The sequence below is a fragment of the Procambarus clarkii genome, chromosome 37 (assembly GCF_040958095.1).
Source record: "Procambarus clarkii isolate CNS0578487 chromosome 37, FALCON_Pclarkii_2.0, whole genome shotgun sequence".
In the NCBI taxonomy this organism is placed as follows: domain Eukaryota; kingdom Metazoa; phylum Arthropoda; class Malacostraca; order Decapoda; family Cambaridae; genus Procambarus; species Procambarus clarkii.
In genome coordinates this window covers 15,333,057-15,357,319 of record NC_091186.1, presented here as the reverse complement: position 1 = coordinate 15,357,319, position 24,263 = coordinate 15,333,057, and the positions used below count along the sequence as shown (strand labels likewise).

General features: G+C 51.0%; 1 protein-coding gene across 1 annotated transcript; it reads right to left on the bottom strand.

The window, feature by feature from the left end:
• Positions 1-3,610: 3,610 nt before the first annotated feature.
• On the bottom strand, positions 3,611-5,269 carry LOC138371830 (dynein heavy chain-like). The gene has a single exon (XM_069336855.1). It carries the CDS (start codon positions 5,267-5,269, stop codon positions 3,611-3,613), a length of 1,659 nt encoding a protein of 552 aa, XP_069192956.1.
• Positions 5,270-24,263: the final 18,994 nt, after the last annotated feature.

The following is a 24,263-nucleotide window of genomic DNA, read 5'->3' as shown; positions in this document are numbered from 1 at the left end:
ACAGCGCCGGCCTCTGTTTGACAAGAGAGGACCTGAGGACCCTCCTCAACGCGGCCTTGATCTGTTGATGTGGCAGTTTAGCTGAACGATATTCAAGAAGTCGGGAGTGGCCTGCCGTTGTCAGGCATCTGCAGTTTTGTAGTGGTCTGAAGGTTAGACCCGTCGGAGGCGGTTGTTTGGTAGCGTCCAAGGGGGGTCTGGGGGCAGTTGTGTTTGCCCCCCCCATTGCCCTTGGAAGCAGGGGCAATGACGGGGGCCATCGGCAGATGGATCTTCGCCGTTGTCCCGGCTGTGTACTGATAAACTGGAGAAGAAATAGGTGATACCTGGTTGATGGGGTTCTGGGAGTTCTTCTACTCCCCCAAGCCCGGCCCGAGGCCAGGCTTGACTTGTGAGAGTTTGGTCCACTAGGCTGTTGCTTGGAGCGGCCTGCAGGCCCACATACCCACCACAGCCCGGTTGGTTCGGCACTCCTTGCAGGATATCTGTTTTAGTGACTTGAGGCTCCTGTAGTCACGATAGCTGCAGTATGTCTTGGAATGAAGCTCCTAGAAGATTGAACTTTATTTGTCAGCAGTTTTGGGATAGTAGCCAGTGTTTTGGTTAACTTGTTTTTAACAGGTATGTTTGTTGGTAATAGTATTAACATAAGCTTGTTTAAATGTTATTAGTCAGCATAATTAAGCTTATTATTCCACATAATCAACTTTATTAGACAGCATTTATATCTAATTTTGTTGGTAAGCATCTTGTTGGCTCATTATCAAGCATCTTTGTTTCCTATTAATCATCTTAGCTTTATTAGACTGATTTTGTTACCTTTAACTAGCCAGAATGTCTTTTACAGTGACAAGTATCATCATCGTTGGCTTTATTGGCCATGATTCTGGTTTACCTTTTGTTGTGTAGCACAGAGCCGTGGCTTGGCACTGTGCCTCGGTGCCAACACACTTCCGGGGGGGGGGGGGCAAGAAAGTGTATACAGAGTGTCCAAACTACCGCTCGTTATCGCTAAACTTTAAACTGGGTAGTTTTTATGTCACTGAGCGGCCTCGCGTCAGGCTTGGCTAGTTTGGTCTGGGGTCTGATTCACGAAGCAGTTACGCAAGTACTTACGAACGTGTACATCTTTCCTCAATCTTTGACGGCTTTGGTTACATTTATTAAACAGTTTACAAGCATGAAAACTTGCCACTCAACTGTTGTTATTGTTATAAACAGCCTCCTGGTACTTCGGAGCTCATTAACTGTTTAATAATTGTAAACAAAGCCGCCAAAGATTGAGAAAAGATGTACAGGTTCGTAAGTGCTCGCATAACTGCTTCGTGAATCTGGCCCCAGTGGCACCGGGGTGCGACGTGTGGTCGCAGTACGGCACTCTTCCTTGGTAAGAGTGTAAACATTTTGGACGTTTGTAAACATTTTTCTTTTCTTTGGTACTCAGTCTTCATGTTGTGGTACTGGTTCCGCCAGCCTTGTGTTCCTGGGCAACCCGTTCTCGCACTTTCGTATAGTCAATATTGACTTATTAAATACGTGCATATGTGACATACTAAACATACTAGTTTACCTTGAAGAGCTTCATAGAAAACACCGACCTTACCTAACCTTCTTAGTATGTTAAGATAAGCATCTTATTGCTTCGTAATTACAATTATTACTTAACCTATTATAGGTATTACTTAACCTATTACAGGTATTACTTAACCTGTTACAGGTATTACTTAACCTATTATAGGTATAGGTTAAGTAATAATTGTAATTACGAAGCAATAAGATGCTTATCTTAACATATTAAGAAGGTTAGGTAAGGTCGGTGTTTTCTATGAAGCTTTTCAAGGTAAACTAGTATGTTTAGTATGTCACATACGCACGTATTTAATAAGTCAATATTGACTAAAAGAAAGTGCGAGAACGGGTTGTGCTTGGTGATGCAAGTCGATCGTGTCCTTGTTGATGAACACCTCCAAAGGATACCTGATCAACCATTCGACTGTCATTGAACAAATCGACAGAAGCCATAATGAGGGTTCGAACCTGTGAGCTGGGTGTTCTCTGTTGTTTCAGATTTAGCTACTCAGAACGAAGTGTCCATGTAGCACGGGCTATGGTGAGCCCGTAATGGGTGTTCTCAGACACACACTCTTGATATTTCACGATAATGTCAGTTGTCTGTGTACCTGACTGTCAGTTGTGGTGCTCTATTTGTATCCCCTTCAGTAAACCCTTTCATTATCTTACAAATAATGGTCATTAGCCATTATTTAACGGCGTCTTAGACGTAAGAGCCAAAAGGTTAGATTCACGAAGAAGTTACGCAAGCACTTACGAACCTGTACATCTTTTCTCAATCTTTGGCGGCTTTGTTTATAGTTAATGAGCTCCGAAGCACCAGGAGGCTGTTTATAACAATAACAGCAATTGATTGACAAGTTTTCATGCTTGTAAACTGTTTAATATATGTAACCAAAGCCGTCAAAGTTTGAAAAAAAGATGTACACGTTCGTAAGTACCTGCGTAACTGCTTGGTGAATCTGGCCCCAGTTTAGCTGATGAGTCAGAATGAAGTTGTTTATGTCTTGAATACCCCTGGGCTAAATCTGTGGCCTCGAGGGGTAGTCGTGCCACATCACCTTGTTTGTAAACATTCCCTCGTAAAGGTGAGCATTTATCAACTAATTACCAGCGAAGCAAACAGCTCTCAAGATGAACAAATCCACAAGGGCCGTGACGAGGATTCGAACCTGCGTCCGGGAACATCCCAGAAACTGCCTTGATCGACTGAGCTACGACAGTCGATTAAGGCAGTGGAAAAAATCCAATGCCCTTGTGGATTTGTTCAATTTGATGCATCACGTTAGTGTGATCTCTGTGTGTGGAGCTCTGAAGATGTTAACTACCGTTTTGAACGCGTTGGTTTCCACGCCACTTTCTCCAAGAGGACCCAAGTGGTCGAGGACACGAGTGGAGGTCCTCTTGGTTATACTCTCCACTTCAGTGCTCTTTTTGGATAGTTCATCAGAAAATGTACACGATCACAGTTGTCCATTTGAATTCAACAGCCAACATAGGGAGCCGGTCGGCCGAGCGGACAGCACACTGGACTTGTTAACCTGTGGTCCCGGGTTCGATCCCGGGCGCCGACGAGAAACAATGGGCAGAGTTTCTTTCACCCTATGCCCCTGTTACCTAGCAGTAAAATAGGTACCTGGGTGTTAGTCAGCTGTCACAGGCTGCTTCCTAGGGGTGGAGGCCTGGTAGAGGACCGGGCCGCGGGGACACTAAAGCCCCGAAACCAGCTCAAGATAACCTCAAGATAACTCGCATTAAGAGCGATGAATTTCAGACTTGGAAATGCTTGGGGGGGTTCTCAAGTGGTCTCTAAAAGGAGGGCAAGGAAGAAAAGGGTAAGAGAAGAAAGGGGAGAGAGGGAGGAAATGGAATGGAGGGGAGAGGAGTGATATAGAAAGGGGCAAGGGGCAAGGGAGGGTGGGGAAAGGGAATGGAAGGGGGTGAGGGAGGGAAAGTGAAAGAGGAGCGCTCATCTCCCACCAGTGCTCTACATGGAGGCCAGATATCAAAGGTTTGTTGTCGGGTGGTGTCTGCCATGTTATCGCTCATGTCCACTCCTGTCACCTCCTACACGCTCTAACATTTTGTCTACCATCAGCGGTAGTGCTATGCTGTACTCCAGTACCAGCATGATGCTGTACACCAGCACCAGCATGATGCTGTACACCAGCCCCAGCATGATGCTGTACTCCAGTACCAGCATGATGCTGTACACTAGTACCAGCATGATGCTGTACACCAGTACCAGCATGATGCTGTACACCAGTACCAGCATGATGCTGTACACCAGTACCAGCATGATGCTGTACACCAGTACCAGCATGATGCTGTACTCCAGTACCAGCATGATGATGTACACCAGTACCAGCATGATGCTGTACACCAGTACCAGCATGATGCTGTACACCAGTACCAGCATGATGCTGTACACCAGTACCAGCATGATGCTGTACACCAGTACCAGCATGATGCTGTACACCAGCCCCAGCATGATGCTGTACTCCAGTACCAGCATGATGCTGTACTCCAGTACCAGCATGATGCTGTACACCAGTACCAGCATGATGCTGTACACCAGTACCAGCATGATGCTGTACACCAGTACCAGCATGATGCTGTACACCAGTACCAGCATGATGCTGTACACCAGTACCAGCATGATGCTGTACTCCAGTACCAGCATGATGCTGTACTCCAGTACCAGCATGATGCTGTACACCAGTACCAGCATGATGCTGTACACCAGTACCAGCATGATGCTGTACACCAGTACCAGCATGATGCTGTACACCAGTACCAGCATGATGCTGTACACCAGTACCAGCATGATGCTGTACACCAGTACCAGCATGATGCTGTACACCAGTACCAGCATGATGCTGTACACCAGTACCAGCATGATGCTGTACACCAGTACCAGCATGATGCTGTACACCAGTACCAGCATGATGCTGTACACCAGTACCAGCATGATGCTGTACACCAGTACCAGCATGATGCTGTACACCAGTACCAGCATGATGCTGTACACCAGTACCAGCATGATGCTGTACACCAGTACCAGCATGATGCTGTACACCAGTACCAGCATGATGCTGTACACCAGTACCAGCATGATGCTGTACACCAGTACCAGCATGATGCTGTACTCCAGTACCAGCATGATGCTGTACACCAGCATGATGCTGTACACCAGTACCAGCATGATGCTGTACACCAGCATGATGCTGTACACCAGCATGATGCTGTACACCAGCACCAGCATGATGCTGTACTCCAGCACCAGCATGATGCTGTACACCAGCACCAGCATGATGCTGTACACCAGCACCAGCATGATGCTGTACACCAGCACCAGCATGATGCTGTACACCAGCACCAGCATGATGCTGTACTCCAGCACCAGCATGATGCTGTACTCCAGCACCAGCATGATGCTGTACTCCAGCACCAGCATGATGCTGTACACCAGCACCAGCATGATGCTGTACTCCAGCACCAGCATGATGCTGTACACCAGCACCAGCATGATGCTGTACACCAGCACCAGCATGATGCTGTACACCAGCACCAGCATGATGCTGTACACCAGCACCAGCATGATGCTGTACTCCAGCACCAGCATGATGCTGTACACCAGCACCAGCATGATGCTGTACACCTGCACCAGCATGATGCTGTACACCAGCACCAGCATGATGCTGTACACCAGCACCAGCATGATGCTGTACACCAGCACCAGCATGATGCTGTACACCAGTCGATTGACGGTTGAGAGGCGTTACCAGCTAGCCAAAGCTCAACCCCCGTAAGCACAACTAGGTGAGGCCACACACACACAAGAGGCGGGATGCAAGAGAGAGTGCTCGATCCTGCAGGCACAAATAGGTGAGTACACACCGTGACAAACACGTGCTCTCAAACTCTAGTTCATTTTTCTCGAATTCAGAGCGACCAAAAGCAAAATATTTTGTTAAACGTATAAAGAAAAATTAGAAAAGATAAAAAAAAAAAGAAATGGACTGGACAGATAAGTCCTTTTGTCCAGAATACATAAAGAAACGTGTTTTATTTTCCAGGCAAAGTCGCAGCTTCCAGGATTCTTTGAGCTGCCTTCTCTTACAATTCTAATAGGATGATATTCTTTAAAATTTGTACTATGAGAGAGAATGTCCTGTCTGTTCGAAGTTGGAGGCCAGACGCTTGGGGCTAGCATCACCCAAACTGGCAGAGGGAATGGTCTGGGGTGTGGGATGAACATAGCATAATCAAGATTACCAGAATTCAAAAGAAAACAGCGTGCCAGGGGTCACATTCAGACCCCCCCCCCCCCCACGGCTATTTTTGCCACTGCCCGCCAGCCACACAGCTCAAAACAAACTTAAAAAAAATTATATAGTAATATGCACCATTATTCACAGATCTCGGGGAAAGTTAAAAGTCTCCTGCTGTCAATAGTTTGCCCGTACTAGCATAAAACAAATGATTCATCCACAGCTTCCAAAGATTTTTCAAGCCACAGTTCTTATATCACTTCTTATATTATTATATCTTATAACTATTAATTATTTGGTATTTCACACAACTGAGCTCCTATCGGAAGCCAGACATAAGACAACTATAATTTTTATAAGAGAGTGAGAGACAGACAGACAGAGAAAGAAACAGATGCAGAGACAAAGAGACAGAGACATAAACAAAGAGGCCAAAGAGGACGATAAGAAGGGTGGAACAGCATTCACCAAGGCCACCGAGTCTGACTAGAAAAGTGTCTTTGCGTCCAATTATAGTCATTGAAGGCAAGGTTGGCAACTCCTCCCAACATGGTCTTCAGAAGGATGTCATACTTGTTCAAGCTTTGGGTCTACTGTAAGACGGTGTGCACCTCATATGGTGAGATGATGATACGCATCATGAGCGTCGATTCGCCAATCCTGTCTTTCATCCCCTTCGAGTCCGTGATTTTCTTTCCGTGGATCCCATCACTGGCATTAGGCCGAGACGAGCTCTGAGGAGAGTGCTGCCTGCAGGCCTGATTATATTACTCCAAACAAGCTGACTTTTGTCTTAATGATGTATGCGTAAAGTTGTTCACACTTGCAAGGGTTTAGTGAGAGACCCAAGGGTGTCTTCTTGCTCCCTAATTTTCCTCTTAGAAAATTATAGAACCCAATGGAGATTTTGTAGAACCAGCTATGGTGCCATTGTCCTATTAAACTCACGACAATTTTTGTTTTTAATTTTAAGATTTAGCAAAGAAGTATGTCCAAAATTACTTTAATTTTGGAGTATCTTTGTGTAACGTGTAACTATGATAGGACAGGGGTGGTAATCCCTCACAGTGGTTATCAACAAGGGGTAAAATACCTAGAGCAACAGGCCCAAGACCCTGAAGGAATCGTGTCTGATACAGGTGGTGTCTGATCTCCACCTGGTGCTGGTGGTGTAGGTGGTGTCTGATCTCCACCTGGTGGTGGTGGTGTCTGATCTCCACCTGGTGGTGGTGGGGGGGACAGGAAAATTCACATTATCGGTTCGTCAAATTTATTGACAGGTCTTGGAAAGCTGTCATCAGATCATGCGTTTTCCACGTTATTATATATAGTTGAGTAAATGTTAAAACTCAGTTGACTCAGTCTAAACAAACATCTTTAGTGTGATTTCATGCACAGATTTGTTGACACTTCAGTGGACTAATGAGCATCAGTCTCCATCTAGGTTATGTCGCTTCCAATGCTTCTCACTACGCTAAAACACTTATTTTTTTAATAAAATCGTGAGAGGTGCTGAACTTAGTGTGTCGGAGTGATCGAGTAGATTTTTAAGAGGGAACATAAGATTAGTAGTAGGCTTTAAGAGGCCAAAATGGCGGGAAGTACCATATGGAGTACCGCAGGGTTCCGTAGTACCATATGGAGTACCGCAGGGTTCCGTAGTACCATATGGAGTACCGCAGGGTTCCGTAGTACCATATGGAGTACCGCATATGACGGACGCTGTGCTGACAAATGGCTTACGTTGACGGATGACGGATGCATATGACGGACGCTGACGGATGGAGTACAGCCCAGCATACAGTACAAATGCAAGATGAGGAGATTTGGCCTGAAGTTGAGGAGACTGGGATAGAAAGAAAAACGTGGAATAGAAAATGAAAAGTATGTGGGAAAAGACATGACAACACATCCATCACCGAAGTCAAACATTAACAGCATAACATCAGCGGCGTGTGGAAAGCTATCGACATACAGGAGGAGCCTTCAGGTACTTGAAGAAGAAAACCATTCACAACATTGTATACAACCTATATCAGACCATTACCAGAATATGCAGTTCCAGTATGGAATCACTATTGTAAAAAGACAAAAAATACAATTAGAGAAATTTGTAGGCCTACTTTAAGACAGGTCCTTGAACGTCGAGCCAAGTCTACACGGAAAGCCTCTCAGGGAAGCTGAATCGAGAATCATAAAGTATTTACACAACCGCTTACGAAACCTGTGCATCTTTCCACAATCATGGAGGCTTTGTATTTAATCAACAGTTGACACATTCCGCGTCGCCACAAGGTTGTCCATAGCAATAATAACCTTGGAACTGCAACATTTCTCAAACTCGTAAACTGTTTAGTAAATAAAGACTAAGCCACCATTATCGAGGAAAGATGTACAGGTTTCGTCAGTAGGTACGTAAAGTCATAATGAATCTTGGACCTTACCCCGCTGGGAGATAATTTGATTATGGCAACTCTCTACCTAACATGAGGGGACATGATCAGGGGAGGCACGAGGGGACGTGAACAAAGACTGGACAAGGGGACGTGAACAGGGACGAGATGAGGTGACATGAATAGGGCGGAGGGACGAGGGGACATGAGCGGAGACGTTACGAGGGGACATGTATTGGTAAGTTGAAGCTCTGACGAGTTGTAAAGATACGGAGCCATAGCCGTACATGGCCGCAACTGAAAGGCGGAGCCCATGAACTGAAGGTCTTCCAACTAGTACATATAAGTGAGTACACACACACACAGGAATTAAAACTCGCGTCATGAGGAGACAGAAGAGTTAGGGGAGACGTGATCACCACATGCAAAATTCTCAGGTGAATTGAGAGCGGTAGATAAAGACGGACTACTTAGCACGGGTAGATTACGGGCTGCTCGTGCCCGTGTCACCTCTTGGGTGGCTTAATCTTCATCAATCAATCAATCAACACGGGTGACACTCGAACAAGGGGACACAGGTAGAAACTGAGTACCCAAATGAGCCACAGAAACATTAGAAAGAACTTTTTCAGTGTCAGAGTAGTTGACAAATGGAATGCATTAGACAGTGATGTGGTGGAGGCTGACTCCATACACAGTTTCAAATGTAGCTATGAAAGAACCTATTAAGCTCATGGACCAGTGCACCAGTTGATTGACAGTTGAGAGGCGGACCAACGAGCCGAAGCTCAACCACAATTAGGTGAGTACAGACATGCGGGCGCGCACGCGAGAGAGCACGCTTCATACACCCGCTCACATGTGCTCTAAGAAAAAGATTTCAATGGTCGGTAGAGGCAACATGACCGTAACCCCGGGGCGGGTAGAGGCAACATGACAGTAACCCCCGGGGCGGGTAGAGGCAACATGCCCATAACCCCCGGGGCGGGTAGAGGCAACATGCCCATAACCCCCGGGGCGGGTAGAGGCAACATGCCCATAACCCCCGGGGCGGGTAGAGGCAACATGCCCATAACCCCCGGGGCGGGTAGAGGCAACATGACCATAACCCCCGGGGCGGGTAGAGGCAACATGCCCATAACCCCCGGGGCGGGTAGAGGCAACATGCCCATAACCCCCGGGGCGGGTAGAGGCAACATGACAGTAACCCCCGGGGCGGGTAGAGGCAACATGACCGTAACCCCGGGGCGGGTAGAGGCAACATGACCATAACCCCGGGGCGGGTAGAGGCAACATGCCCATAACCCCCGGGGCGGGTAGAGGCAACATGCCCATAACCCCCGGGGCGGGTAGAGGCAACATGACAGTAACCCCCGGGGCAGGTAGAGGCAACATGACCATAACCCCCGGGGAGGGTAGAGGCAACATGACCATAACCCCGGGGCGGGTAGAGGCAACATGACCATAACCCCGGGGCGGGTAGAGGCAACATGCCCATAACCCCCGGGGCGGGTAGAGGCAACATGACCATAACCCCCGGGGCGGGTAGAGGCAACATGACCATAACCCCCGGGGCGGGTAGAGGCAACATGACCGTAACCCCCGGGGCGGGTAGAGGCAACATGACCGTAACCCCGGGGCGGGTAGAGGCAACATGCCCATAACCCCCGGGGTGGGTAGAGGCAACATGACCGTAACCCCCGGGGCGGGTAGAGGCATCATGACCGTAACCCCCGGGGCGGGTAGAGGCAACATGCCCATAACCCCGGGGCGGGTAGAGGCAACATGCCCATAACCCCCGGGGCGGGTAGAGGCAACATGCCCATAACCCCGGGGCGGGTAGAGGCAACATGACCGTAACCCCGGGGCGGGTAGAGGCAACATGACCATAACCCCGGGGCGGGTAGAGGCAACATGACCATAACCCCCGGGGCGGGTAGAGGCAACATGACCATAACCCCCGGGGCGGGTAGAGGCAACATGACCATAACCCCCGGGGCGGGTAGAGGCAACATGAGGAAGGTGATCGAGTGCCTCACAAAGTCTTACATAATTCGCAACAAAGATTTATCAAAAGCTCATTTGTGCATATCCAGATGGAGGACAAATTTTGTATAGAACCGAAGAAATTGATTGGTTGATACTAACGAATGTAGCCATGAGAGAGAGAGAGAGAGAGAGAGAGAGAGAGAGAGAGAGAGAGAGAGAGAGAGAGAGAGAGAGAGAGAGAGAGAGAGAGAGAGAGAGAAGGAAGAATTAGAGACAGTAGAAGTAATATTAGAGGTACTACGGGGTCTTCATCTATACATATATAACACTGTATAAATAATGTATATACAGGTTAATATCTTTGGAACAAGTAACTTAATTATTCCAGGATAAGAGAGAGGAGAAGAGAGGGAGCGGGCGTGGAAGTGTGAGCATACTAGGAGCTGACTTTTAACCACAGTGAGAGATGAAGGAAGTTGTTCTGGTGGTGGAGTACGATAGTCGGCTCGCTACCACGGAGGTGGCGGCTGCCTGGGCCTTGTGGCTGTTATAGAGCGGAAGGTATTCGCAGAGGGCCTTGTTAGAAGGGCTTCGTGGCGGGGGGTTGTTTGTGAGCGCACGCACGCAAAGTTGGCGGGCGCATCAGCTGGGCGGTGGCGATGTGGATGCTGTGGGGGTGACCATGGCAACGGGTGAGGGTGGCGGTGGACGGGCAGGCGCGAGGCTCAGCCCTGGTGCTGGGATCGATGGGGTGCTCGGTGTTCAGTCCGTGTGGGGCCGGGGACGCCGCTACTCCGCCCACCTGCACTGCTGCTTCCCACCTCGCCACACTCCCACCGACACACAGTAAACACGCGCACCTCCTCCTCCTTCACCTCTCACACCGTCGTCGGCGACTCCTGCAGCCATCGTCCCGCCCCGCGGCCGTGGCCGCCGCTCGCCCCCAGTGTATCGGTTCAGTGTCCCAAACCAGTGAATCAATTATTATAGGCGAGACGACCAAATAATAGTGGAAGTTAAAGCCGCTGCCGCGGTCCAGACGATCGGAACAATGCACTGAAGGTCCCACTGACCTCGGCCGAAAATGAGGTCACAGTGGACATCTCACCTGTCCTGACATCAACCGTATATATACATATATATACACGCCTTCTTGTCGGAGAAATACAAGCCGACTTGCTCTTATCGGATCTATCAGTTTTAAAGTGATATTTTTCCTGCGGGGGGGAACGATTCTGTAATTGTTGGAGCAGTCAGTGACTTTGATGTGAGTTGCAGTACTAACCAGGGCGGGTAGGCTGCGTGACGTGACCTTTTGTTACCAGCATGGTCACTGCCATTCATTTCAGGTCAGAGGTCACTTGGCCAGGGGGGGGACGCCCCGGGGATTTTTTTATTTTTATGGGGGGAAAATTAAGGTGTTGCCGTAACTGCCTTGGGAAGGATCCGCCTCGGGGTAACTGTGTTTCAACAGCGGCCTCAGGGTAGCTGTGTTTCAACAGTGGCCTCGGGGTAGCTGTGTTTCAACAGCGGCCTCGGGGTAGCTGTGTTTCAACAGTGGCCTCGGGGTAGCTGTGTTTCAACAGCGGCCTCAGGGTAGCTGTGTTTCAACAGTGGCCTCGGGGTAGCTGTGTTTCAACAGCGGCCTCAGGGTAGCTGTGTTTCAACAGCGGCCTCGGGGTAGCTGTGTTTCAACAGTGGCCTCGGGGTAGCTGTGTTTCAACAGTGGCCTCGGGGTAGCTGTGTTTCAACAGCGGCCTCGGGGTAGCTGTGTTTCAAGGGCGGCCTCGGAGTAGCTGTGTTTCAACAGCGGCCTCAGGGTAACTGTGTTTCAACAGTGGCCTCAGGGTAGCTGTGTTTCAACAGCGGCCTCAGGGTAACTGTGTTTCAACAGCGGCCTCAGGGTAGCTGTGTTTCAACAGTGGCCTCAGGGTAACTGTGTTTCAACAGCGGCCTTAGGGTATCTGTGTTTCAACAGCGGCCTCAGGGTAACTGTGTTTCAACAGCGGCCTCAGGGTAACTGTGTTTCAACAGCGGCCTCGGGGTAGCTGTGTTTCAACAGCGGCCTCAGGGTAACTGTGTTTCAACAGTGGCCTCAGGGTAACTGTGTTTCAACAGTGGCCTCGGGGTAGCTGTGTTTCAACAGCGGCCTCGGGGTAGCTGTGTTTCAACAGTGGCCTCGGGGTAGCTGTGTTTCAACAGCGGCCTCAGGGTAGCTGTGTTTCAACAGTGGCCTCGGGGTAGCTGTGTTTCAACAGCGGCCTCAGGGTAGCTGTGTTTCAACAGCGGCCTCGGGGTAGCTGTGTTTCAACAGTGGCCTCGGGGTAGCTGTGTTTCAACATTGGCCTCGGGGTAGCTGTGTTTCAACAGCGGCCTCGGGGTAGCTGTGTTTCAAGGGCGGCCTCGGAGTAGCTGTGTTTCAACAGCGGCCTCAGGGTAACTGTGTTTCAACAGTGGCCTCAGGGTAGCTGTGTTTCAACAGCGGCCTCAGGGTAACTGTGTTTCAACAGCGGCCTCAGGGTAGCTGTGTTTCAACAGTGGCCTCAGGGTAACTGTGTTTCAACAGCGGCCTTAGGGTATCTGTGTTTCAACAGCGGCCTCAGGGTAACTCTGTTTCAACAGCGGCCTCAGGGTAACTGTGTTTCAACAGCGGCCTCAGGGTAACTGTGTTTCAACAGCGGCCTCAGGGTAACTGTGTTTCAACAGCGGCCTCGGGGTAGCTGTGTTTCAACAGCGGCCTCAGGGTAACTGTGTTTCAACAGTGGCCTCAGGGTAACTGTGTTTCAACAGCGGCCTCAGGGTAACTGTGTTTCAACAGTGGCCTCAGGGTAGCTGTGTTTCAACAGTGGCCTCAGGGTAACTGTGTTTCAACAGCGGCCTCGGGGTAGCTGTGTTTCAACAGTGGCCTCGGGGTAGCTGTGTTTCAACAGTGGCCTCAGGGTAACTGTGTTTCAACAGCGGCCTCGGGGTAGCTGTGTTTCAACAGTGGCCTCAGGGTAACTGTGTTTCAACAGCGGCCTCAGGGTAACTGTGTTTCAACAGTGGCCTCAGGGTAGCTGTGTTTCAACAGTGGCCTCAGGGTAGCTGTGTTTCAACAGTGGCCTCATGGTAGCTGTGTTTCAACAGTGGCCTCAGGGTAGCTGTGTTTCAACAGTGGCCTCAGGGTAGCTGTGTTTCAACAGTGGCCTCGGGGTAGCTGTGTTTCAACAGTGGCCTCAGGGTAGCTGTGTTTCAACAGTGGCCTCAGGGTAACTGTGTTTCAACAGTGGCCTCGGGGTAGCTGTGTTTCAACAGTGGCCTCGGGGTAGCTGTGTTTCAACAGTGGCCTCAGGGTAGCTGTGTTTCAACAGTGGCCTCAGGGTAGCTGTGTTTCAACAGTGGCCTCGGGGTAGCTGTGTTTCAACAGTGGCCTCGGGGTAGCTGTGTTTCAACAGTGGCCTCAGGGTAGCTGTGTTTCAACAGTGGCCTCGGGGTAACTGTGTTTCAACAGTGGCCTCAGGGTAGCTGTGTTTCAACAGTGGCCTCAGGGTAACTGTGTTTCAACAGCGGCCTCGGGGTAGCTGTGTTTCAACAGTGGCCTCAGGGTAGCTGTGTTTCAACAGTGGCCTCGGGGTAGCTGTGTTTCAAGGGCGGCCTCGGGGTAGCTGTGTTTCAACAGTGGCCTCGGGGTAGCTGTGTTTCAACAGCGGCCTTAGGGTATCTGTGTTTCAACAGCGGCCTCAGGGTAACTCTGTTTCAACAGCGGCCTCAGGGTAGCTGTGTTTCAACAGTGGCCTCAGGGTAACTGTGTTTCAACAGCGGCCTCGGGGTAGCTGTGTTTCAAGGGCGGCCTCGGGGTAGCTGTGTTTCAACAGTGGCCTCGGGGTAGCTGTGTTTCAAGGGCGGCCTCGGGGTAGCTGTGTTTCAACAGTGACCTCGGGGTAGCTTTGTTTCAACAGTGGCCTCGGGGTAGCTGTGTTTCAACAGTGGCCTCGGGGTAGCTGTGTTTCAACACGGCCTCAGGGTAGCTGTGTTTCAACAGTGGCCTCGGGGTAGCTGTGTTTCAACAGTGGCCTCGGGGTAGCTGTGTTTCAACACGGCCTCGGGGTAGCTGTGTTTCAAGGGCGGCCTCGGGGTAGCTGTGTTTCAACAGTGGCCTCGGGGTAGCTGTGTTTCAACACGGTCTCAGGGTAGCTGTGTTTCAAAGGCGGCCTCGGGGTAGCTTTGTTTCAACAGTGGCCTCGGGGTAGCTGTGTTTCAAGGGCGGCCTCGGGGTAGCTGTGTTTCAAGGGCGGCCTCGGGGTAGCTGTGTTTCAACAGTGGCCTCGGGGTAGCTGTGTTTCAACAGTGGCCTCGGGGTAGCTGTGTTTCAACAGTGGCCTCGGGGTAGCTTTGTTTCAACAGTGGCCTCGGGGTAGCTGTGTTTCAAGGGCGGCCTCGGGGTAGCTGTGTTTCAAGGGCGGCCTCGGGGTAGCTGTGTTTCAACAGTGGCCTCGGGGTAGCTGTGTTTCAACAGTGGCCTCGAGGTAGATGTGTTTCAACAGTGGCCTCGGGGTAGCTTTTTTTTTCAACACGGCCTCGGGGTAGCTGTGTTTCAACAGTAGCCTCGGGGTAGCTGTGTTTCAACAGTGGCCTCGGGGTAGCTGTGTTTCAACAGTGGCCTCGGGGTAGCTGTGTTTCAACAGTGGCCTCGGGGTAGCTGTGTTTCAACAGTGGCCTCGGGGTAGCTGTGTTTCAACAGTGGCCTCGGGGTAGCTGTGTTTCAACAGTGGCCTCGGGGTAGCTGTGTTTCAACAGTGGCCTCGGGGTAGCTGTGTTTCAACAGTGGCCTCGGGGTAGCTGTGTTTCAACAGTGGCCTCGGGGTAGCTGTGTTTCAACAGTGGCCTCGGGGTAGCTTTTTTTTCAACACGGCCTCGGGGTAGCTGTGTTTCAACAGTGGCCTCGGGGTAGCTGTGTTTCAACAGTGGCCTCGGGGTAGCTGTGTTTCAACAGTGGCCTCGGGGTAGCTGTGTTTCAACAGCGGCCTCGGGGTAGCTGTGTTTCAACAGTGGCCTCGGGGTAGCTGTGTTTCAACAGTGGCCTCGGGGTAGCTGTGTTTCAACAGTGGCCTCGGGGTAGCTGTGTTTCAACAGCGGCCTCGGGTAGCTGTGTTTCAACAGTGGCTTCAGGGTAGCTGTGTTTCAACAGTGGCCTCGGGGTATCTATGTTTCAACAGCGGCCTCGGGGTAGCTGTGTTTCAACAGCGGCCTCGGGGTAGCTGTGTTTCAACAGCGCCCTGATCAAGGCCGCCGTGGCACATTTCAGTCACCCCCCAAAATCTGGGCGAATGAGTTCCGGATGTGAAAATGTTAATTCCTCATTCACTGGCTGAGGTTTGGGAGGCGTTTCCGCTCTGCCTGTCCCAGGGCCGCCAGAACGAGACTCGCTAATTGGCTAGTCCGTGTTAACACAAAGTGTATAATGTTTACAACCAATCACATGATGATGTTTTAAAATTTTTTCAGACGAGATGTGGCGTTGGTAATTCAGTGTATAACTGTGTGTAATGTTTAATGTTTGCAGCTGTGGATATTTTTCCTATTTCGTTCCCAACACGTGAAGTGACGGTCGTCCTGGACGCAGGCGGGCGGTGAACGGAAGCAACTGGGAACATGAGTTAAGAATTGAGGGAGGAAGGATTGTATTTGCCGCCATTCCTACCTGTCATTCTTTCTTGCTCCTTCTCGTCTCAATTTGCATCGTTCACCGGAATACTTCCAGATCCCCGGGGGACCTCCTCACCCACTCTGGTGAGCGCTGCCAATCAACATGGGGGAGGGAGGCTCCATGTCACACCCATACCTCCCTCGCAACCCTCCTCAAAATCACCCATGTTCTCCCATGTGATCATTCCCTTTCACCTAGCTCCCACTTACTCCACTTCCCTCCCACCCCTTACCCTTCTCCACCCTCCCTCTCCTCATCCCCCCACGTTTTGTGTTACTTCTCACCTCTCTCTCTCTCTCTCTCTCTCTCTCTCTCTCTCTCTCTCTCTCTCTCTCTCTCTCTCTCTCTCTCTCTCTCTCTCTCTCTCTCTCTCTCTCTCTCTCACTCTCTCTCTATCTCTCTCTCTCTCGCCTCGTGCGCAATGTCGCCGTTATCACGTTACCTGAGTCACGCTCCCATGGCACCTGTGTCAAGGTCGGCACACCTAGGCTGGGAGAGGGCTGGGAGGCTGGGAGGGGGATGGGAGGGGAGGCTGAGAGGCTGGGAGGGGGGCTTGGAGGCTGGGACGGGGCTGGGAGGGGAGACTGAGAGGCTGGGAGGCTGGGAGGGGGCTGAGAGGCTGGGAGGGGGGCTGGGAGCCTGGGAGGGGGGCTGGGAGGCTGGGAGGGAGGCTGAGAGGCTGGGAGGCTGGGAGGGAGGCTGAGAGGCTGGGAGGCTGGGAGGGGGCTGAGAGGCTGGGAGGGGGGCTGGGAGGCTGGGAGGGAGGCTGAGAGGCTAGTAGGGGGCTGGAAGGCTGGGAGGGTGCTGAGAGCCTGGGAGGGGCTGAGAGGCTGGGAGGGGGCTGAGAGGCTGGGAGGGGCTGAGAGGCTGGGAGGGGCTGAGAGACTGTGAGGGGGGCTGAGAGGCTAGGAAGGAGCTGAGAGACTGGGAGGGGGCTGAGAGACTGGGAGGGGGCTGAGAGGCTAGGAGGGGGCTGAGAGGCTGGGAGGGGGCTGAGAGGCTGGGAGGGGGGCTGGGAGGGGGCTGAGAGGCTAGGAGGGGGCTGAGAGGCTGGGAGGGGGCTGAGAGGGTAGGAGGGGGCTGAGAGGCTGGGAGGGGGCTGAGAGGCTGGGAGGGGGCTGAGAGGCTGGGAGGGAGGCTGGGAGGGAGGTGAGAGGCTAGGAGGGGGCTGAGAGGCTAGGAGGGGGCTGAGAGGCTGGGAAGGGGCTGAGAGGCTGGGAGGGGCTGAGAGGCTGTGAGGGGGGCTGAGAGGCGGGCTGAGAGGCTAGGAGGGGGCTGGGAGGCTGGGAGGGGGCTGAGAGGCTGTGAGGGGGGGGCTGGGAGGCTGGGAGGGGGCTGAGAGGCTAGGAGGGGGCTGAGAGACTGGGAGGGGGCTGAGAGGCTAGGAGGGGCTGAGAGGCTTGGAGGGGGGCTGAGAGGCTGGGAGGGGGGCTGAGAGGCTAGGAGGGGGCTGAGAGGCTAGGAGGGGGTTGAGAGACTGGGAGGGGGCTGAGAGGCTGGGAGGGGGCTGAGAGGCTAGGAGGGGGCTGAGAGGCTGGGAGGGGGCTGAGAGACTGGGAGGCGGCTGAGAGGCTGGGAGGGGGCTGAGAGGCTAGGAGGGGGCTGAGAGACTGGGAGGGGGCTGAGAGGCTGGGAGGGGGCTGAGAGACTGGGAGGGGGCTGAGAGACTGGGAGGGGGCTGAGAGACTGGGAGGGGGGCTGAGAGGCGGGCTGAGAGGCTAGGAGGGGGCTGGGAGGCTGGGAGGGGGCTGAAAGGCTGGGAGGGGGCTGAGAGGCTGGGATAGGGGGGCTGGGAGGGGGGGCTGGGAGGCTGGGAGGGGGCTGAGAGGCTAGGAGGGGGCTGAGAGGCTAGGAGGAGGCTGAGAGGCTGGGAGGGGGCTGAGAGGCTAGGAGGGGGCTGAGAGACTGGGAGGGGGCTGAGAGGCTAGGAGGGGGCTGAGAGGCTAGGAGGGGGCTGAGAGGCTGGGAGGGGGCTAAGAGGCTGGGAGGGGGCTGAGAGGCTAGGAGGGGGCTGAGAGGCTGGGAGGGGGCTGAGAGACTGGGAGGGGGCTGAGAGGCTGGGAGGGGGCTGAGAGGCTAGGAGGGGGCTGAGAGACTGGGAGGGGGCTGGGAGGGGGCTGAGAGACTGGGAGGGGGCTGAGAGGCTGGGAGGGGGCTGGGAGGGGGCTGAGAGACTGGGAGGGGGCTGAGAGACTGGGAGGGGGCTGAGAGGCTAGGAGGGGGCTGAGAGGCTGGGAGGGGGGCTGAGAGGCTAGGAGGGGGCTGAGAGACTGGGAGGGGGCTGGGAGGGGGCTGAGAGACTGGGAGGGGGCTGAGAGGCTGGGAGGGGGCTGAGAGACTTGGAGGGGGCTGAGAGACTGGGAGGGGGCTGAGAGGCTAGGAGGGGGCTGAGAGGCTGGGAGGGGGGCTGAGAGGCTAGGAGGGGGCTGAGAGACTGGGAGGGGGCTGAGAGACTGGGAGGGGGCTGAGAGGCTGATATGTAACGTAGAAGTAGCAAGGTCCCTGTTGTTTCCACCCCACTCGACTGTTGTTGCTAGCATGATGCATCCTCTGCTAATTTGTCTAATGCTATGATTCCAGCACCTATTTTTAACATAACTACTCATCACATTATGGCGTTCGCTTCTGCAATCTGATGGTTCACTTCATTTAATTTACTATTCACCATTCTTATGCTAAATCAAAAATGGTGAGACATCACTGTATTTTCTCATTACTTGCTTCCTTGTCCTCTTATTCTATTGGTATTCATTGTGAGCATTTCCTCTTTTTCCACCCTGTCAATCCTTATAAGTATTTTGTCAATCATATCTCCTCTTTCTTCATTTTTTTCTAACAATATTAAATTCTAAAAAGCCTTTATTTTACGTATATCGTAATTCTGGGACGATTCTCAATGCAAACATGAATATATTTTTCAAGTTTCTTTTGTGCATTTTGAGGAGGGGGGGAGGGGAGGGGACTAAACGATGGGGGCTGCATACACTAGGACTTTTCTTTTTACACAGGTGGTGTACAGTGTTCTGAATGCCTCCTTTCATAAAATCCCAAATGCTGTTTATGTGTCACCGGAATTAGACTTATCTACTCATTTCTTTTTGTCGAGGTCGTTTTGGGGCAGTAGTCTGCTCCAAAACGTAGTAGTAGTAGTCTCACCAGTCTCCGTGGTGTAGTGGTAAGACACTCGCCTGGCGTTCCGCGAGCGCTTTGTCATGGGTTCGTATCCTGGCCGGGGAGGATTTACTGGGCGCAAATCCTTAACTGTAGCCTCTGTTTAACGCAACAGTAAAATGTGTACTTGGTTGTAACAACGATTCTTCGCGGCGGGGATCGTATTCCAGGGACCTGCCCGAAACGCTACGTGTACTAGTGGCTGTACAAGAATGTAACAACTCTTCTATATATATCTCAAAGAAAAAAAAAAGTCTCTGGTCCCCCTTAACTGTGAAGCAACTTGGCTGATCTCTCAACTGTTTTCAGTTCCTTCTGACTCCTTTCTCGAACCACTCCTGCAGCTGGTTTTGTTCATCTTTGAGCACTTACAATTATCATTTGTCTCGACTAATCTATAAAAATTTTGCATCTTTCGTAAATATGTAGGACTCTCCCTGTAGTTAGGTCATTAACATAAATGAGAAATAGTTTGGGGTCTTCGCATTGATCCTTGAGGGTTCTTTGCTCGTTTCTCTACGCTAGTCTGATTTCTCGCCCCGCTCTGTGACCCCCCCATACTCATCCTGTGAGCGGTAGCGCAAAAACCTTCGCTCATACGAATAGGTCCAATACTGGCAGTGGCTTCTGCTTTTGATTTCGAATATGTGAAGAAATATTTTGGGGTTTTGTTTATTTCTTGTATATTGGTGCGACATTCGTCATCCTCTGACAGATGGGCAAAACTACCTTCTCATTTGATTCATTAAAGACCGGTGCTAGAGGTATACTGAGGGCCTGTGCACCTTCTTTGAACATCCATGGTGATATGTTATCATGTTTAATCATTTTTTCATCTGATGATGGTAGTTATCTTATCACTTCCTCCATTGTTATCTCAATATTTATGTCTCTCGTCTAGGGTTACTTCCCCTTCTTAGCTCTGGGAGTTATTCCGGCTCAGTCGTGAACACACTGTGGAGACGGGCATGTCGCTCCTCACACATTTCCTTTTCATTTTCTATTTGTTCTCTCTTGCGTGATCTCATCACTTGGCCTTTCAGTGCTTTTTCTTCGTATATAACGATAGCATGTAGTAAGTTTTTTTTTTTCTTTTGATGCAATATCATTTTCACTGATTTTTTTATACTCTTCTTGTGTACATGTATTCGTTCCTAGCTCTGTGGCATCTATTCCAGTTTTCTTTTGCCCGCTGTATCCGGTCCATTCCCTCCCGCTTTTCGTTATAATTTCTAATCATTGTTTAATAAACCATTGGTTGTTGTATTCCCTCTAAAGTTGTTGCTCTAATTGTTATTATGAATATCTCTCTCAGTCTCTCCCTTGGACTTGATCCATCATTTCCTGGACTGACTTCATCTTAAGTTCTTCCTCCCATTGAATATTTCTCAGGTACTCTCTTACTGTCGTGTAGTTTCCTTTTCTGTAGTCTTCTCTCCTTTCTCTGACTCCCCTTGACTTCCGGTCATTGCTCTTAATTCAACCGTATATTCAAAGACCAGGACGCAATGGTCGCTGGCTCCTAGTCGTGTTTTATGCTTACTCGTGTACTTACCTAGTTGTACTGGCTGGGGTTGAGCTCTGGCTCTTTGGTCTCGCCTCTCAACTGTCAATCAACTGGTGTACAGATTTCTGAGCCTATTGGGCTCTGTCATATTTACATTTGAAAATGTGTATGGAATCTGCCTCCACCATATTACTGCCTAATGCATTCCATCCGTTAACTACTCTGACACTGAAAAAGTTCTTTCTAACGGCCCTGTGGCTCATTTGGGTACTCAGTCTCCACCTGTGTCCCCTTGTTCGCGTCCCACCCGTGTTAAACAGTTTATCTTTATCTACCCTGTCAATTCCTCTGAGAATTTTGAAGGTAGTGATCATGTCTTCCGGAGCTTCCAGCGACGTAAGGTGCATTTCCCGCAGCCTTTCCTCTAACTCATGCCTCTTAGTTCTGGGACAAGCCTAATGGCACACCTCTGAACGTTTTCCAACTTCGTCTGGCGCTTGACAAGGTACGGGCTGCATATTCCAGGATTGGTCTTACGTATGAGGTATACAAGGTTCTTATAGACTCCTTACACAGGTTCCTGAAGGCAGTCCTGATGATTGCCAGCCTTGCATATGCCGCTGATGTTATTATTTTGATGTGGGCTTCAGGAGACAGGTTCTTTCTCTCTGTCCGTTCCATGAAGGACTTCACCTCACATTCGGTATCCTGTGTCTGGCTTCCTGTTTCCACCGCCTAGTTTCATTACCTTACAATTACTCTGGTTGAACTTTAGTAGCCAATTTGTTGGACCATTTATTCAGTTTGTCTAGGTCATCTTGTAGCCTCATACTATCTTCCTGTGTTAATCCTCCTCATAATTTTTGCATCATCAGCAAACAACGAGAGGAAGGAGTCTATACCCTCTGGGAGATCATTTACATATATCAGAAACAGTATAGGTCCAAGGACTGAACCCTGCGGGACTCCACTGGTGACGTCTCGCCAGTCGTCACCTGTACTTACCTTGTTGTACTTACCTAGTTGTGCTGTATATTCGTGTGTGTGTGTGTGTGTGTGTGTGTGTGTGTGTGTGTGTGTGTGTGTGTGTGTGTGTGTGTGTGTGTGTGTGTGTATTCACTTATTTGTGATATATATATATATATATATATATATATATATATATATATATATATATATATACATATATATATATATATATATATATATATATATATATATATATATATATAATATTATTATTATATATAATATGAATGCCAGTATATTTCACATTAGGGCGCCTGACAGCTGGGTGGACAGCGCTTCGGATTCGTTGTCCTGAGGTTCCGGGTTCGATCCCCGGTGGAGGCGGAGACAAATTTGCAAACCGTTTCTTGCACCCTGATGCCCCTGTTACCTAGCAGTAAATAGGTACCTGGGAGTTAGACAGCTGCTACGGGCTGCTTCCTGGGGGGGAGGGGAGGGATGTGTAACAAAAACGAGGCCTGGTTGAGGACCGGGCCGCGGGGACGCTAAGTCCCGAAATCATCTCAAGATAACCTCAAGACATGAACTGACTTTTTGTCATGTGACGGAGGCCAGTAGGCTGGGTCACCAGTCTTAAGAGGAGTGAAGGAGTGTGTTGTGAGCGGCCACCAGCCAGCCTCTGTTGTGTGTGTGTGCACTTATGGCCTCTACTGGTCCTCTCCCCCCACATTCCTGCTGTGGGGGAGAGTAGGTAGGGTGTGGGACTACTACTGTGGGAGAGGTAGGGCCAGACACGGCAACCAGGGGTAACTGACGGAGGGAGGGAGAGAGAGAGAGAGTGAGAGAGTGAGAGAGAGAGAGAGAGAGAGAGAGAGAGAGAGAGAGAGAGAGAAGAGAGAAGAGAGAAGAGAGAGAGAGAGAGAGAGAGAGAGAGAGAGAGAGAGAGAGAATGACGGGGGAAAGTGAGGGATAGAAGAGGAGGAAAGAGAGAGAGAGAGAGAGGCGGGTGGAGGGTAGGAATTGGAGATGTATGGAGGGAAGGTTAGTAAAGGCTAGGTAGAGAAGGAGAGTGAGGTTGGGACGGTAGAGAGAGAGAGAGAGAGAGAGAGAGAGAGAGAGAGAGAGAGAGAGAGAGAGAGAGAGAGAGAGAGAGAGAGAGAGAGAAGGAGAGAGGGCTGGAGGGAGGAGAGGAGGTGGTGGGGGAACAGTTAAGTAAATGGGTTTTGGTACAGGCCCTTCACCTACAGGAGATTGTATATATTTTCCCAGATGGAGTTGGCGCTCTTAGTGGGCGTTGGAGACGCAGTCAATCTTGGGAAGAGTTCAAGAGCAGCAGCAGTTGAGGATCAGTAGAGGGAAGCTCTGGTTGACAGAGACAAGGAAGTGGAGGGATGGAGGGGGGGGGGGGTGAGGGTGACCAGGAGTGGGGGAGGTAGGGGGACTACTATTCAACCCGTCAACTTAGGATGCCGTCCTCCCTCCTACATAGCAATTGAAATTGAAATTGAAATAAGTTTATTGAGGTAAAATACACACAAAGGGATGAGGTAGCTCAAGCTATTCTCACCCCATTCAGTACATGTACTCCGGAAAATACATTCCAATTTCCATTCATTTGGGTCCAAAATGTACGTAGTCGGTTCCTTTTCTTCCCTATGCTTCACCCACCTCTCAGTATACATCCTTCCCCCCTCCGTCTCTCCCTCTCTTTCTCACCCTCCCTCCCTCCTTCCCTCCCATGCCCACACCCCCTCCCTTACCCCCTATCCCTGTCCTGGTAATGTTCCCTCTATCCCTGTGGGCGCCAGTTCCCTTCGGGGCGCCATTGAGGGTCCTTGTGTTGATCGCGTCTCTCTCTGCGCCTGGGATATCCAAAGTGATTTGAAGTGTTATCAATGTTATTTAACCCCAGGGATCATTATGGCGCGCCGTGGGGGGCAGGTGTTATTGGCCCGTGTGAGGCGGGTGTTATTGGCCCGTGTGAGGCGGGTGTTATTGGCCCGTGGGAGGCAGGTGTTATTGGCCCGTGTGAGGCGGGTGTTATTGGCCCGTGTGAGGCAGGTGTTATTGGCCCGTGTGAGGCAGGTGTTATTGGCCCGTGTGAGGCAGGTGTTATTGGCCCGTGTGAGGCAGGTGTTATTGGCCCGTGGGAGGCAGGTGTTATTGGCCCGTGTGAGGCAGGTGTTATTGGCCCGTGTGAGGCAGGTGTTATTGGTCCGTGGGAGGCAGGTGTTATTGACCCGTGTGAGGCAGGTGTTATTGGCCCGTGTGAGGCAGGTGTTATTGGCCCGTGTGAGGCAGGTGTTATTGGTCCGTGTGAGGCAGGTGTTATTGGCCCGTGTGAGGCAGGTGTTATTGGCCCGTGGGAGGCAGGTCTTATTGACCTGTGTGAGGCAGGTCTTACTAGCCCGTGTGAGACAGCTCCTATTTATAACCATCCAAACTCACTACTACTCATGTCTAGCCTACGCTTGAAACAATCCATGACTCCCACTGCTGTTATGTGGTCCCTGACAATTTATTCCACTCGATAATTATACCAGCAAAAAAAAAAAGCATCGTAATTTGAGGGGATTGTGGTGGTGGAGGTCGGTGAGAGGGGGTAGAGGGGGGGGGGGTCGAGGTTGATGGGGGGGATGGACATTATAGGTGCCGTGGGGGGCCCAAAGTGGTCTTGGGGGGGGGGGGGGATTTAGGGGGGG